General features: G+C 51.8%; 1 protein-coding gene across 2 annotated transcripts in view; it reads right to left on the reverse strand.

Annotated features, from left to right (window-relative positions):
• The window catches only part of LIMS1 (LIM zinc finger domain containing 1), a 93,541-nt gene that overhangs the window by 29,220 nt on the left and 48,622 nt on the right, over window positions 1-15,699 (reverse strand). Inside the window, exon 1 of one of the 2 annotated variants that reach the window (XM_065891421.1) lies at window positions 12,805-12,911. The exons of the other annotated variant lie outside the window; for it this stretch is intronic. Coding sequence (XP_065747493.1) covers window positions 12,805-12,911 — 107 coding nt within the window. Of the gene's footprint in view, window positions 1-12,804; window positions 12,912-15,699 lie in introns of those variants that run through there. 2 annotated transcript variants of the gene reach the window in all.

Consider the following 15,699-nt stretch of genomic DNA (forward strand, 5'->3'; position numbering starts at 1 on the left):
AGCCTGGCCCAGGTCACACGACTAAGCTGGGAAAATAGCAAGAACAAAATAATCGAGTTTTCAAAGAGCTCAGTCTACTAAGAAAGTCCATCAAAAGACGAATCCTGAGAATAGTGCACACAAATGAACAGAAGCACGTGGACCGAGTCACAGAGCAGCTAACCCTCCCGTGATGAGTCTGCGAGGCTGCACCGCACGTGGACTTGGTTCTATGAAGAGCTCTCCACAGAGGAGAATACTCTAAACCATGGAGACAAAGGACCGGGATTATTTCAAGGGATGGTTTTCTCCTTTCAGATACAGAAAAGAATTCTGTATTCAAAGGATAAATTTTAAAAACCCACCAAAGCAATTACTAAGGGTAAGATCCTGGCAAAAGTGAAGGGATAGAAAAACAAGAACAGCTCACAAGGACAAAATCCACACCTGACGCTGCCATCGCGGTAAAAACACTGAGTCAGACCTTCAGCACGGAGTGGGGCGGGGACGGGGCATCACCTGTGCGGTCACCACCTGGGCACAGACCGGAAGACAACAGCGTGAAGCCTCAGGGGCCGACGTCCACGTTTCCTCACCCAGAAGGCAGTCTGCACACTCGCTGTGCAGGTGTAGATGGTGCCCAGGTGAACTGCTTACTCAGGAGGCCTGCACGAGCCAGGTTACCTTCCCTCCCCCATCTGATGTTCCCCATGGACTTGGATGCTTGAGCACTGGTCCTGAGCCCCGAGGCTACATCTGGGCTCACACACCTACCTGGGCTCAAGCACCTGGGCTCATGCACAGCTCTGGAAGCTCCTCTTCGGCCTGACTCGGTTTCTCTGGACCACCCGCGTTCCCCTGACACCCTCACAGCTGAGGAAGAGGCCACAGGCTCTGCTGCAGCCTGACCACCCTTCCCCTCATCCTGTGCCCTGAGGTCGGGCCCCGCCCATCCAGGAGCAGACTGTCCAGAACCATGGACCCTGAGCCCCTGGGGCTCCCTCCTGGTCCTGCAGGCCCAAGACCCTGGCTCCAGCACCTCACCGCCAACGAGGCATCTTTAGGGACAGAAGCAGCTTAGGCGGCAGCACCGAGCTCCAGCCGGGACACTTTGGTCCAGCTCCGGGACCTCAGCGAGGGTGCCTGCCGGGGGGTCTCCCAGCCTCCCGCCCCCCCGTGAGCCCGGCTCTTCCATCTGCCCATTTCTGTCAATTCTGTGAGCAATCTGAACTCTTTCCAATAAAATTCTTTCCTGCCTCAGCCAGCCAGAACCTGCAACTGTCACTGCCCCCCACCAGAAACTGCAACTGTCACTGCCCCCCACCAGAGCCTGCAACTGTCACTGCCCCCCACCAGAGCCTGCAACTGTCACTGCCCCCCACCAGAACCAAGACTGATGAGGTGACATGGGCCAGTGACGGGAGGGGGGGTCAAACTCTGTCTGGGCTGCAAGGGCTCGGCTGAGAAGAGACCAAAGTCACAGCGTTTGAGGGACCGTCTATCACCGAGGGCAGGGGGAAAGGTCAAAGAGGCTCGGGGAGGAGGGCCCTTGAAGGGCCGGGCAAGACGCACGGGGGCGCGGGAAGCAGTTACACCGCCACAAGGGAGGAACTGCGCACTGGCTGCATAACATCCCTGCAAACCTGAACGTGTCCTCACGTGAAGTTTATCTGCACAAATACGAGGGGGACAGAGAGAGAAATCTTACACCACTGAGCTTCGGTGGTTTCAGGAAAGCAGGTGCGGTGAAAAAAACCAATGACGGGGGAGGTTTCAAATAGTTATAATAACGAGGGTGATAGAAAAATCAGTAAAGGAGGAAGACTGCCCAGCGGTAACCAGGAGGAAGGACAGAAATCTGTCTTCTATCACTCGTTCACCCAGCAATCAGAGTCTAGGAGTTACGTGAATTGGGAATCGGTCCAGGGAATAACTGGCCCGGGAAGGTGGCCATGAGGTGTGTAGGGCATTAAATGGCCGGAGGAGGCTGGCAGACTGGCCAGGGTGGAGGGTGTTGGGGCCAGAGGTCTGGATGGCCTAGCGGATCGAGGCTGCTGTCACAGCGGGGAAGCTACTCGACGGGGTGGCTCTGCATCAGGACGTGTGATGGGCCCCGCAGGGCCGTGCTGCTGTCAGGGGGACACGAGGAACCACGAAGCCGACAGCAAGGTACCAGGACCTTCATTTATTCCTGCAACTCAGCGACCCTGTGCTGAGTGTCTATTAGCAAGAAGCCACCGTGATGGAAAACCTGGTCCCCGCACCTCTCGCACTTCAGCAGAGCCGGGACGCCTGCCTGGCTGGTGGGGACGGTGACAGGGGCTCCCGGGAGCACGAGGGCATGTGGGCGGGGCGGCCGCGAGCCCCAGTGCCCGCTGTCCCCACCCCAGTGCCCCCGCACCAACCAGGCAGAGGAGGGGTCAACAATGGATGTGGGCGGACGGCCGCGACTTTGTGGCACCCTGTCTGCAGAGGTTCGCTTCTTTCCTGGATCTCCTTCGCTTTCATTCAGCAAGTGTTTACCTAAGCCTGGCTGCTAAGTAATAAATGGAACTAGAAGTCGGAGATGAGAGGAGCTGGATGGAAGGAAATGATGCTCCCGGGAGGCTGAGGCACCGTGACGACGACAGAGGCACAGGCACTGACGCTGGACCAGGAGCCCAGGCTGACTTGGCAGCAGAGCCAGTGGGCACGCGGGTCTCATCTCCCTGCACCGCACCCACTGCCTCTCCTCTGGGAGCCCCTGCGGCAGCCCTGGGGAGGCCACCTCCAGGCACCCACAAAGACTCCCTGCCGAGCTTTCTGACGGGCCCTGACTTCTGAGTGTCCAGTTTCACAGGAATCCTGCTGTCAGCTGGGCCGGAATCCCCTCCCTGCAGGTCAGATGGCCCCTGTATCTGACTGGTTCCTCGGCCTCCACCCCTCCCCCAGGCGATGTCTGATGCCCTGGCCTGTCTTCAGCAGGAATCCTAGGTCAGTTTAGCCAGAATCCCTCCACCCGGATGTTCCCTCCCAGTAACTTTCCACCCGCTGACCCCCGCCTGCTCCTTCGCTGTAAATCCCGTTTTCCTTGGTGGATTCGCAGTTGAGCCCCATCTCTCTGCCCCACTGCAGGGGTCCCTACATCCATCCTGATGGTCCTTCCTGTTCTCTACCAGGTGTCACGAGTATTTTGTCTTTGACAGGATTCGCACCTGTGTGCAACGGCTCCCTCCCCGGCGTGGGCTGGACTCGCTGAAGGGCTCCTGATGAAGACAATTCAGTAGAGGTGGTCGGCAGTCATTTCTGGAATTAGGCTACAAAACGCTCTGGGGCCACTCACCCCATTCCAGCCTCGAGAAGAGGCAGCCCTGACTCAGAGACCCTCAGCCAGAGGCGCCGGCCTGAGCTGAACCCGGATTCCTGACCCTCACCAACCGGGAGATAAGCAATGATGGTGATTACAGGCCTGCCGTCAGCAAATCCGTGCCCACAGGTCAGATCTGGCTCCCCGGCTGCTTTTATTAAGTTTAGCAACACATTCACCCACATGTTCCACGGCCCGTGTTCACACTACAACCGCAGGTCAAGCAGCTGTGACACTGACAGAAGGCCTACAAAAGCCTGAAACATGTATTATCTGGCCCTTTACAGAAAGTCTGCCAACTCCCACTGCCGCTAAGTGCTGGGTAATCTGTTTCTCACAATAGAGGATTTTAACGCACTTGCTCCTGCAGCGCTATGGGTCTCCCTCCAGCAATGCAGGGTCTTCAAGTATCTCTCTGTTGTCTGTTGTCCACACACAAGAACTTTTATGTTAGCAGATAATGAATGTTTCAACCAGCCTCACATCCCTGGCACGTGGCAGGACCTTAGCAAATGCTGACTGAACCACACAAACGCCGAATGCAGAAAACCCATAACCTGACAATATATCCTTTAAATAAAGCACGACATTAAATCAAGAAGAGCCAAAACTGCAATTTGTGTTGAACAGCTGGTATTTCCGGTTGAATCCATTCTTAAAGGCATTTGTTGACTGCCACACAAAGAACGATTCCATATCCAGGAAAAGTTTTGGTCTTTTAAATTGACTATACTTTTATAAAACCTCGTTGTTTAAAATACCCATAACGTCAGTTTATCTCCAATACTGCCAAGATGACTGACATTAGCTTTTACCATGAAACAAAGAACGTATTTCCTTGCACCTAGAAATGTTATTGAAAATTTCCAGAAAGGCTTATTTTTTTTTCTTTTCTTTTCTTTTTTTTGTTCCCCGACCAGGGATGGAACCCGGGCTCTCGGCAGGGCAGTGAAAGCGCAGAGCCCTAATCACTCCTGGCGGTCCAGCGGTTAGCACTCTGTGCTTTCACTGCCGAGGGCTCGGGTTCCATCCTCGGTTGGGGAGCTAAACCAAGATCCCGCATGCTGCAAGGTGCGGCAAAAAAAGAAAGAAACAAAAATTTCCAAACCACTGCAGAATTTCTGTTTTGTCCCAGTTTTGTCTGTCTGTTAGAACTGAGAACTAAAGTTGGCAGCGGTCACGCTCAGACATAAGCAAACGTCCTCTGTGCCCTGACGCCTGGTCAGTTCCTAGGCCGTCCGCTCCCCACACCCTGATGCCGGGGCAGGAGGACAAATGTTTTAGGTGAAAGGCTGGACATTCTTATATATTCATTATGACACAAAAATATAATAGTTTTAGCTTTCTTAACCTAGATAGTTTCTCTGGCAAACATGCATGAATTATCTACGAGGCAGAAAAATTCCATTTTTGTTTCAACGGGCATCATAGGAGGTCACCCTTGGTAAATTTTTAACTTTTAAGATACGATCAAGTGTATTCAGGCCTTCCAGGTAAGAAACCTTACCCTAAAACTTAAGTGGGGCTTAAGTGTGTAGTTAAGAGCATAAGACACACGGGGAACAGCCCCGGCTCAACTCCTGAATTACCAACCACGGGTCTCCAGGGCCCTTTTCCTTTCTTGTGAACTGCATGGCATCCCTGTGAGGACTCAGCACAGCCAGAAACGCAGTGAAGGGCAAGAGAGGCCAAGCTGGTGTAAAGAGATAATTAATGATTTTACATTTATATGGAACATATTTATTAATAATCTTATTCACTGTGGGTTTGGGAAAGATTTCCTAAATAGGACACAAAAAGCACAAACTTTATATAAAGAAAAAGATCAATCAACTGTCAAAAAAAACCACTTTTGCTTCTTGTCAAGAGACATTTATAAAAACGAGAAGACAAACCGCACACTGGGAGGACACACTTGCAAAATATGTAGCTGACAAAGGGCTTGTATCTAGAACATACGAAGCACCGTTTCAACTAAACACTATAAGAAACAGCCCAGTAAAAGTTGGGCAAAGACCTGAATGGTAAATTTGCCAAAGAAGATACAGGAATTGCAAATAAGCACAAGAAATGATACTCAGCTTTGTGAGTCATTAGGGAAATGCAAATAAAACCACAAGGAGATAGCAGTACACTGCCCCGAAAGGCTAAAACTGGAAAACATCCACTGTGCCAAGTGTGGCTGAGGATGTGGATAAAATGGAACCGCAAACACTGCTGGTGGGAACACAGAATGGTACAGCCTCTTTGGAAAACCGCTTAGCCATTTCTCTAGATATTAAGTGTGTGCCCACCAAACAGCCCCACCATTCCACCCAAGAGAAATGAAAGCACAGGACTTGTATGCGAATGTTCACACAGCTTCATCTGAAACGGCCAAGGCTGGGCACCACTCAACCGGCAACCAACAAACGCAGTAAATCCATAAGCGGAAGGTGACTCAGCAGTGAAGTGAACGAACGATACTGACTCCTGCGCCACGGGCGAGGCTTCAAATAACGACGCTGAGTTAACGGAGCCTAAAGAAACAAAGGGCACGTGACCGAATGGTTCTATTTATACACCACTCCAGAAAATGCAAGAGCATCCAGAGCGACCAGCTGCCTAGGGATGTGGGAGGGCTACAAAGGCAGGCAGGGACTTGAGGATGAGGAGGACGCGCGTGACCTTGACCTTGTGAACATGTCAACACTGACAAAGCTGCACGTTAAACTGTGCATCTTCTGAGGCCCATTCGTTTCACCTCGATAAAGCTGTTTCTAAAAAACTGCGTACTGGAATGATCTTTAACCTTCAAAAAAACCACTGCTGTGGGTGGGATTCTGTCCCCTAAAAAGACACGTTGAGGGACTTGCCTGGTGGCGCAGTGGTTAAGAATCTGCCTGCCAGTGCAGGGGACACGGGTTTGAGCCCTGGTCCGGGAAGATCCCACATGCCGCGGAGCAACTAAGCCTGTGCGCCACAACTACTAAGCCTGCGCTCTAGAGCCCGCGAGCCATAACTACTGAGCCCGCATGCTGCAACTACGGAAGCCCGCACGCCTAGAGCCCATGCTCCGCAACAAGAGATGCCACCGCAATGAGAAGCCCGTGCACCGCAACGAAGAATAGCCCCTGCTCGCTGTAACTAGAGAAAGCCCGCACGCAGGAACCAAGACCCAATGCAGCCAAAAAATAAAATAAATAAGTAAATTAAAAAAAAAATTTTTTTTAAATAAGAAAGCTTCAGTGTATCATGCAGACACCACTGTTAGGGCTCCTACTGCAAAAGACGTGTTGAAGTCCTGACCCTGGTACCTGTGAACATGACCTTATTGGAAGTGGAGTCTCTGCAGATGTAATTAAGGCACAAGCTGAGGTCACACTGGAGTAGGTGGGCCCAACTCCCATGTGACTGGTGTCCTTACAAGAGGAGAGACACACACAGGGGAGGACGCCACGTGGAGACAGAGCCACGTGATGAGAGAGGCCAGGGTGGGGTGATGCCCCACAAGCTGGACACACAGCCCTGCAGCTGACATCAGAGGCACGAGGAGAGCTGCCACACTGATTTCTGACCCCGAGTCTCCAGAACTGAGAGACCAGACATCTCTGCCGTCTGAAGCCTCCCAGGGTGTGGTACTTGTTACAGCAGCTCTAAGAAGCTGCAACCAGCTTCATATTGATTCATAATTCATATTCATTAACTTATTTAATGATTGTTTCTAAAAGTAGATTTTATGTAGGAGAATATTTATCTAAAGTCTGTCTTAATCACAGAATGGCCACTGGGTCGCACAGATACACAATTAAGTGGCTGTGTTTCCAAGATATGTAAATACATATAAAATAAATAGCACTGTTTCATTTTAATAGCATCTCTCCAAAGTAATATAAAGCAAACATGTGAGCCAATTGTAATTTTTTTTGTTTTTATAAGTGATTTATAACTGATACATCAAGTTTTGTTTTTCTTTTAACCAACAGAAAAGCAATTTATAATGATTAAAATCTTGGCATTTAATTGTCATTAAATTAAATCATTTAGAAAACTTTATGTGAGTGACAGCAAATTTACAAATTGACTCTGCTGAGGCCGAGGTTCTCTCCCAAGGGTCTCAGAGCAGCACAGAGACACAGAACAGGACCATCAACCGTCCCTTTAACACACACTAATTTTAAGCATTAATACTATTTTTACTTTCAGCATATACTCCCTCAACTGTATGGAAATACTTTAGGTGACCGAGAGGAAAACATTTCCCTTCAGAAAATGAGCCTCCCAAAACCACTGAAGAAGGAGAACCGGAAGGTCACGGTCCATCCTTTGGTAGATACAGCCCTCTGTGTGGGACATCAGAGGGATGGACGTCAATTTAACTTACTCTCTCAGAGTCAAAGGGGTTTAACCTGGAATAAAAGAGGCACCTCGAAGCCAGTGTGCTTTCATTCCTTCAGGGAGGAGCAGACCCTGGGCAGGGATGGCTACCAGGCCCCGGGCTGGACGGTGGGGCCTGTGGCTTGGACTCAATTTAGGGGTGGGGGTGAGAAGGGTGAGGAACGGGTACCTGCAAAACCTGCTATTCCAACAGGAACACTTGTGTGTTACACATTTTTAAAAGTGAGATAATACCGTACACGTAACGTGAGAGTCTGAGGTGCACGGCTGCTGGTTTGACACGCTTAGTGTTGCTGTATAATCACCCCGGAGCATCAGTGACACCTCCGTCATGCCACATGGCACAGCCCTGCTGACTGCCGTCACCGTGCCGTGTGGCAGGCCTCCCTCCAGAGCTCGTTCATCCTCTAGTTGCAAGTCTGTGCCTTAAACCGCCCCTCCCCAGGCCTCCACTCCCTGCCCCTGGACCCCCATTCCACTCTGGTTTTAGATTTTGCATTTAAGACAGAGAACACGCTGTCTGTCGTTCCCTGTCCACCTCGTTCACTTGGCCCTGTCAGAGCCCATCCTTGCTGTCAGGACCGGCAGGATTTCCTTCTTTCTCGCGGCTGAATAGTCCTCCAGTGCACGCACGCATATGTGTGTGTGTGTGTGTGTGTGTGTGTGTGTGTGTGAATTTCACCCTTTCAAAAACTAACACCGGCCAGCTGACACCTTCCTGGGCCAAAGAGAAGAAATACTTGTTATCAGTTGAGCTCATTGTTGGGAAGATTAAATGTGTCTTGCTGAACCGTTAAATGAGGACAGACAAAATGGCCAAGCTGCAGTTTTATCCCTCTGTCTAATAGATTATGTTTCTAAAACTAAAATACAAATGCTGGTTTTTCAGTCAAAAGATGGGTCCCCCAGATGATCAGCAAACAGCAGACAGGTTTGAAGGAAACGCTCCCCCAGCCCACCCCGGGCCCGACAGGACGCTGAACCAAGGCCGGGAGCTGGGTCCTTCTCCCCCTTTCGGGACTGAGTTAAGAACAGAACCACGGAAGTTCTCACCACAGCGCCGGGCCCCCAGCAAGGGCTCAGTCAGCATGGCGGCCTGATCTGTGTTTCCTACTCTTAACCAAGCAAAGGCATCCCGCGGCTGGAAAATGACGCCATCCCAGATCTAGAAGGACAGGAGGTCCAAAGCCTTACTTAACCACCGTAAAGTAAAGGTTACTTCTCTCTGCACCCCCTTTCTGGTCCTGGTGACCCAGCTCCACCAGGAAAAGCGTAGGAAAGCACAGCACAAGCGAGTCCTCCCAGTGGACTTCACAGAGGGGCACAAACGTCAGCCGCCTCTTCTGATCCACCTTTGTTTCATGCAGACGGAGGGGAGGAGGGGGGCAAAACTAAAGGAACAAGAGGGGAGGGCCTAAGGGTCCTTGGTCTGAGCTCGAGACCAGGGGGCGACTGCAAAGAGCCGGAGGCCAGACCCGTCTTTGTGGCCACAGCTCAGCTCGGGCACCACGGCAAGAACCCACCAGAGACCACGTGTACAAATACGTCTGCTGTGTGTCAATAAAACTTTATTTGTGGAAACTGAGTTCCATGTAATTTTCCTATGTCATGAAATATTCTTTTCATTTTTTCCAACCATTTGAAAACTATAAAATCCATCCTGAGCTCGTGGGCCACAGAGAAACAGGAAGATCAGGCGTAAGAGTCATAATTCGCCAGCCCCTGGTCCTGCATTAAACGTCCTTTCTGAGCCGGCTGGCAAAGACTTGATTCTGAGATGTCCCCAGTTAGCTATAGACCCCATGTGTCTGAGGCAGAGCCAAGGTGACTCTGAGAATTTTTAACGGGGGTGGGTGGGTGGGTGGGAGGGGTTGTGGATCGCACAGGTGTGTTTTTCATTCAGGTTTCCTCAAAAAAAACTGTGTTTGGGTGAAGCACAATTTAGGAGGGAGAACAAATAGCTAAGGAGTAAGCACACGCACGCGCACGCGCACACGCACACGCGCACACACGGGTGTGTCCTGGGTGGCATCTTCAGGCATCAGGCACTTTAGGAAGAAGGGTTCATGCCCGGGAAGGTACGAGGAACAGCTTCCGAGCCCAGGGGGTGGGAGAAGAGCTTCACTGAATGAACCCACGGGCAGAGCAGGACGTCAGAAGTCCTGTCCCCGAATGAGGAGGGGGCACCAACGCTACCTGCATGCAGAGTCCAGGTCCACCTCCACGGAGGAAGGTGACGTCCAGGGGTCTCTCGGGCACGTCAGGCTCCAGCCACACTGAAGGACACGTTCTAGAACTAAGAGGCTCCCATCACACAACTTTTTCCTGTTGTGACAAAGTGTAAACGAGATGAACCGCCTGCTGTGACTCAGCCCTCAGGCGTGGAGGCTGATGGTCTGCTGTACAAAGCAAGGAGAGCACGTTTCAGGCTGTACAGGATACTTTAAAATAAAAATCGATACCGGCAGCGTTCTGTTCTAAACAGTTTGGAGTTTGAAGTCGGAAGCAGTTTCACCAACTCTTTTTTAATTTTTAATTTTTTTGGCTGCGTTGGGTCTTCGTTGCTGCGTACGGGCTTTCTCTCATTGTGGTGAGCGGGGGCTACTCTTCATTGCGGTGCGCGGGCTTCTCATTGCGGTGACTTCTCTTGTTGCGGAGCTTGGGCTCTAGGCGCCCAGGCTTCAGTAGTTGTGGCACGCGGGCTCAGTAGTTGTGGCTCGGGGGCTCTAGAGCGCAGGCTCAGTAGCTGTGGCACGCGGGCTCAGTAGTTGTGGCTCACGGGCTCTAGAGCGCAGGCTCAGTAGTTGTGGCGCAAGGGCTTAATTGCTCCGCGGCACGTGGGATCTTCCCAGACCAGGGCTTGAACCTGTGTCCCCTGCATTGGCAGTTGGATTCTTAACCACTTCGCCACCAGGGAAGTCCTTCACTGACTCTTACGTGCTCTTTAAACGCTTGTGTTCTGTTTCAGAGCAGAGTCTTCAATTTAAACTTAAACATGTTTTCTGGCAGTGAGCACAGCCCTGTTAGTCTCTGATGGTTTTTCTGCCAGAATTCATAAACGTGCTGAGAAAACGGTGTGTGAGTGAGGGGGTCAGAGTGGGAGTGGGTTTGTGCTACTTCGAGGTGCCCAATGTCACAGGTGCTCAGTCCAGCGACAGCTCCTGGGAGGAACACCTGAAGGTGACCCTCCAGGGCCCAGACGCCGGTGTCCCTGGGGCGGCCATGAGTCTTAAGGCGGCCCAGCCTCGACGTGGCACACAGCAGGAGATGGATGAACGGTAGCCGAGTGAGTAATGCATGAAGTACCCTTCACCGGATGACAACGCCTGCCATCAAGCCGGTGGCGAGGGTTTTAGGAGATAATAAACGACACTCAATAGCGGCAGTGATTTTTATCCTCCTTTTAAAGAGGAGCCACCTGAATCCATCAAGGTTATCTGCCTGACCCAGCGGCCTGAACTGGGCATGTCTAACCTCAAAGTCACCCCTCCAGCTCCTGTTACCTGAGGAACCCGATTTCATACTAAAAACAGGCTTCCTATAAAACTAGGCGAAAACCCTGCCTCTCTAAATCGATAAAAGGCTCTTTTCCTGGCTGAGCTCGAAGTCCTAAAATAAGTAAACGGTCACATCTCTGAATCTGGGGACAGAGACATGGCAGCAGCCTAAGGCCCCTCTAAACACCAGGGGACAATACCGCAGGAAAAGTGGGAAAATGTGTCCTCACCCCAAGGCAACAAGCAATACACCTTAAGAATGATTCTTCCTTCTGTAATTTAAACTTGAGACAAAACAAAACAACCTAGTTGTTTCAAAGGCCATTATGACTTATATACATAACCAGCCCCTCGGACATAACAGGTAATCTCATTCATGGGTACTCCTGCCACTGTCTGAAAATAAGTGAAAGTTGGCTGGTCTTGAACGTCATTTTACGTATCTTATTTCTTTTAAAGTAAATTCCTTAGGGCCCCGAATCTGAAATTAAAACTACTCTTGGATCAAGAGCGGATGGGAGGCAGTTTCAGGGCTCATGTCCACCCGTGCCCATCTGGTCAAGCAGGCGGGGGGCTCAGAATTCTCACGGTTTAACCCTCATACTTGAAATTTACACGTCAAACTCTGAAGCTTTAAACTTCTGTCTAATCCGGTCAATTCAGAGTTGATACACTAATTGTAGCGAAGAGACACCCGACGTGGTAGGGAATACATTCTAATAGTGTGAGTATCAGTACCAGCCAGAGTCAGAAAATTTCAAATGAACACACACCCTGCCCAAAGCACGGCTCCTGCAGTAAATCTGTACACGAGGTTAATACAAGTTTAAAGGGCTTCCTTGTCAACTGTTTCCTGTTAAGTTTAAAGAATTTAAAACAAACTCTAAAAGCGAATTTATAGGCGAAATATATATACAGGATATAACATATATATATATATATATGTGACTTATCTATTCCTCTCACCACCTGAGTGGAACTTTCAAACGCGTGGATCAAGTGTCCCCAAAGGCACTGAGGTGCCACCCAGCACGCGTGCGGGGAGAAGGGTCCCTGCTGTCAGCTCCGAGTCCCCACCCCTCGCGGCAAACACAGCAGTTTAAGCAACAGCTTAACGCGCAGGGGCTGTTCAGAACCTGTAACCTAAAAATAATTCAATAGCGGTAAGCGAAACTAACACCGTGTTGTTTTAGGCCAATTAACGGTGGAAACAGAAACCCCTAACCTTTTCAGTTAGAAAGGTCTCCCCCTCCCTCCCAGGTTACGTTCAAAAGTTGCCCTGCCCTCCTCTGTGAAATCCATGTCGACACCGAAGAACAACACCCTGACGCCCACCCAGGACACCACCCGCGACCCTCACCGTCAAAACGCAGAGAAAAGTCCCTCTGAAACGCGCCCTAAGAAGCCCAAGCGATGTGCCTTCCGACAGCGGCGGGCAGGTCTAACCCTCCCTCTGCGATCCTCGGCCCTGGGGGTGTAGCGAGGCTGCAGGGCTGGGAAGCTGACGCCAGGGGCTCAGCCCGTCGCCCCTCGCCGCTCACCCTCCGGCCGGGCCGGGGCTCAGGCTGCCGGGCGCCCCTCCCCCTCCCCCCGGGCTCCACTCACCTGAGCGCCTGCTCCTGCGGCCCCGGGAGCCGCAGGCTGTCCGGCCGGTCCCTCCTCCGGCGGTAGAGCCCCGACTGCGAGAGCTCTTTGAGCTGTAAAGCCGTCATGCTCCCGGACCGCGACCCTCGGAGTCCGGCACCGGAGGGCGGGCGGCCGCCAGAGCTGGGGACCGCCCCGCGCACACCTGGCCCGGGGCGCCGGCGGCCGCGCTTCCTGCTTGCCGGGTACACACCCTCCCGCGGGCGGCCGTATCTCCGCGCCGGCACCTGGGAGGGCCTGGTGCTCACGTGCTACCGCCGAGCAGAGTCCGGCTGCCCTGAGCAATCGCGCCGGCCCCTGCGTGGGCCGTTCCAGCATCGTTCTGCATCAAAACCGGGCTAAAACGCTCCAGAAAGGTCGTGACTCAAGAAGGGTCCTGCCCTGTTCTCTGGGCCAGGAAATCCACCAACACTTCACACGCAGCCGTCGGTTTCAAGAAGTGCCTGGTCATCATGAGCTCGTTGGGACATTTTCCTTCAAACGGAAAAGCAGTTCTGAAGGGCAGCACGCCGGCTCCGCTCTCTCCACGGTGCTCTAAATCCTCTTCAGAAAGGAAGGAAGTGTCTTTTTTCTCCCCCATTAAGAGTTACTCAAAAATTCATAACTGAAAGGGAGGTGGTTTCTTCGGCCATCCCCCATCCCGCGATTCTCTACACCCAAAGCCGCCCACCGAGACGCGTCCCCTCGCAGGAGATGCGCACACTGTCCGCCTACTGCTGTCCCTGCGTATTTGATCCCGGCGGCCACCGTGTCAGGAGGGAGGGTCTGGTTCCTGGGGTGTGGGGTGTGGGGTGTGGGTGGGTGTCTGCATCGTGGGGGACAGATCATAGGGGCACGTCCTTGTTCCCGGGCCCCGCAGGACGGCCGCGGCAGCAGGCGGGTCTGACCCAGCCCCTCTCAGGACGAGTCCCCGCCGGCGCGAGCGCGGTCCTGCTCTCAGCCAACAGCTTGGCTTTGCGGTGCCGGCGGTTTCTCTGCGTGTCAGCATCTTTCTCCCAGAATCCCCTCCAGGACGAGAGCGCAGAGAAATGGGTCTGAAAGTTCTTTTCACACCAAGAGTTAAAGAATTAATACATTCCCCTCTCTAGAAGGATCCGTATTATAAATTCAAATATTCAGGACCCCAAGGAAGGGCGCTCTGCATCTCACCCCTTCACTCGGGACTGCGGCCCCGGCTCCTTTAGGGCTGCAGCCCTGGTCCCCACCTGCCCACGCCCGCCCCAGTGGAAACACAACTTTTTACAGTCACCATCGAAGTGTAACATACGTTTTTAAAGAAAATGAAGGGGAAAATTAGTAATTTTGTTACCACACTGATGTAATTAGTGACAAAACATTACCCCCAAAAAATCGAGGGACAAATGTATCTCTTCCTCTCTCTGGAAGGATACACAGAAAACTGGTAACATCGGGTGCCTGGGGGAGGGGCAGAGCAGCAGAAGACAGCTTCTCTGTAACCACTGCTCTATGCCTGCTGGACTTGGAATACCCTGCACATTCAAAAATAAATAGGAGAAATTTAGAAGGTTTACATATACCTTTTGAACAAAGCTCTAGGATCCTACTGAGACATAAAACACAGAAAAGTGTGAAGTTTACAGTAATAGAAACATATAAAATTAGGATTCCTTACATTTTTGTCATGACAGGTGAAAAACGCAGAGAAACAAGCACCAATCTTTTTTTTTTTTTAACTGTAGGCATCAAAACAGAATAGATGCTTGAGGTATAAAATACAAACTAACTATAGCCACTGCAAACGCAGAGCCTCAAGGTTGAAAAGGACTTGTTTCCATAGGAAAATGGACGTAAGAGAGCTTGGTTTTTAAAGAGAACTTGCAATAGAGTAATGCGGCCCGCTGACAAGGGAAAAGGCTTGGAAACTAGTAAAGCTGACAAGACAGGAAACGCTACCGTGTAGGACGAATCCTGTATTTGATGAGTCTAAAGTTAAAAGGATGTGAACAGGGGAAGAAAAGTTACGTAAAACAAACTGAAACAACTCTTGCCTGCAGACTTTTAAAATGGCTGTGCTGACACATACAAACTTCAGTACATCCATGCTTGTCACGACTGCATAAAATTAAATCCTGGGGCTTTGGGCAAAGGCCTTTAACCACTGCCATTTCACAGACAGTGGGAGACAGTGGTACCCTTCCCTCCCCGCCACACGCAGCCAGGGAGGGGCGCCCATTTCTGGGAGGGAACAACTCCCTACCACACAATGGCTCAGGCTGCAGCCAGATGACACCCCCGAACAATGGTTTCTGTGCATCTGCGTGGGGGGGAGAGAGGGACAGAGGGCACAGCCCTGGGATGCGGCAGGCGACGTGACGCCAGGAGAGGCCCCATGTCCCCATCCCCGTAGTTCCCTCCTTTCACGCCCTCCCATAGAAAGTTATCAGTTGAGCCTGGATTGTAGATCAGGCCTATTTTAAATGAGCTCTGAATTTCAAACGACTGTCTTAGCATTTGAGGGAGGCCCACGTGGGTGTCCATACAGGGACGTCCATTTCGAGGCATAAACGGACTCTGAAGGGCAGTGCTGCCTCCCTTAGAGCCCAGCGGCTGTCAATGAACAAAGGTTCACAGAACGTGTCGAGGGGGCACCCCGGCCCGCTCCCACCGCGGGGTGGCGGCTCTGGGAACCTGTCTGCCCACTGCTCCTCGCTGAGCTCCGACTCACAGCGAAATGTGCCATCAGCTCGGCAGGTACTTTCTTCTGCAATAGGCTTGTGCTCTTGGTCGAAATGACTAAACAGGAAGCCCCAGGGAGCATCACACCGGGCCTCGCTCTGCAGGCTGACCTCTGACCCCGCCCTTCACCTTTCGAAGTGGAGGGGGGAGGCGGTCACC

This window comes from Phocoena phocoena, chromosome 14 (assembly GCF_963924675.1).
Source record: "Phocoena phocoena chromosome 14, mPhoPho1.1, whole genome shotgun sequence".
In the NCBI taxonomy this organism is placed as follows: Eukaryota; Metazoa; Chordata; class Mammalia; order Artiodactyla; family Phocoenidae; genus Phocoena; species Phocoena phocoena.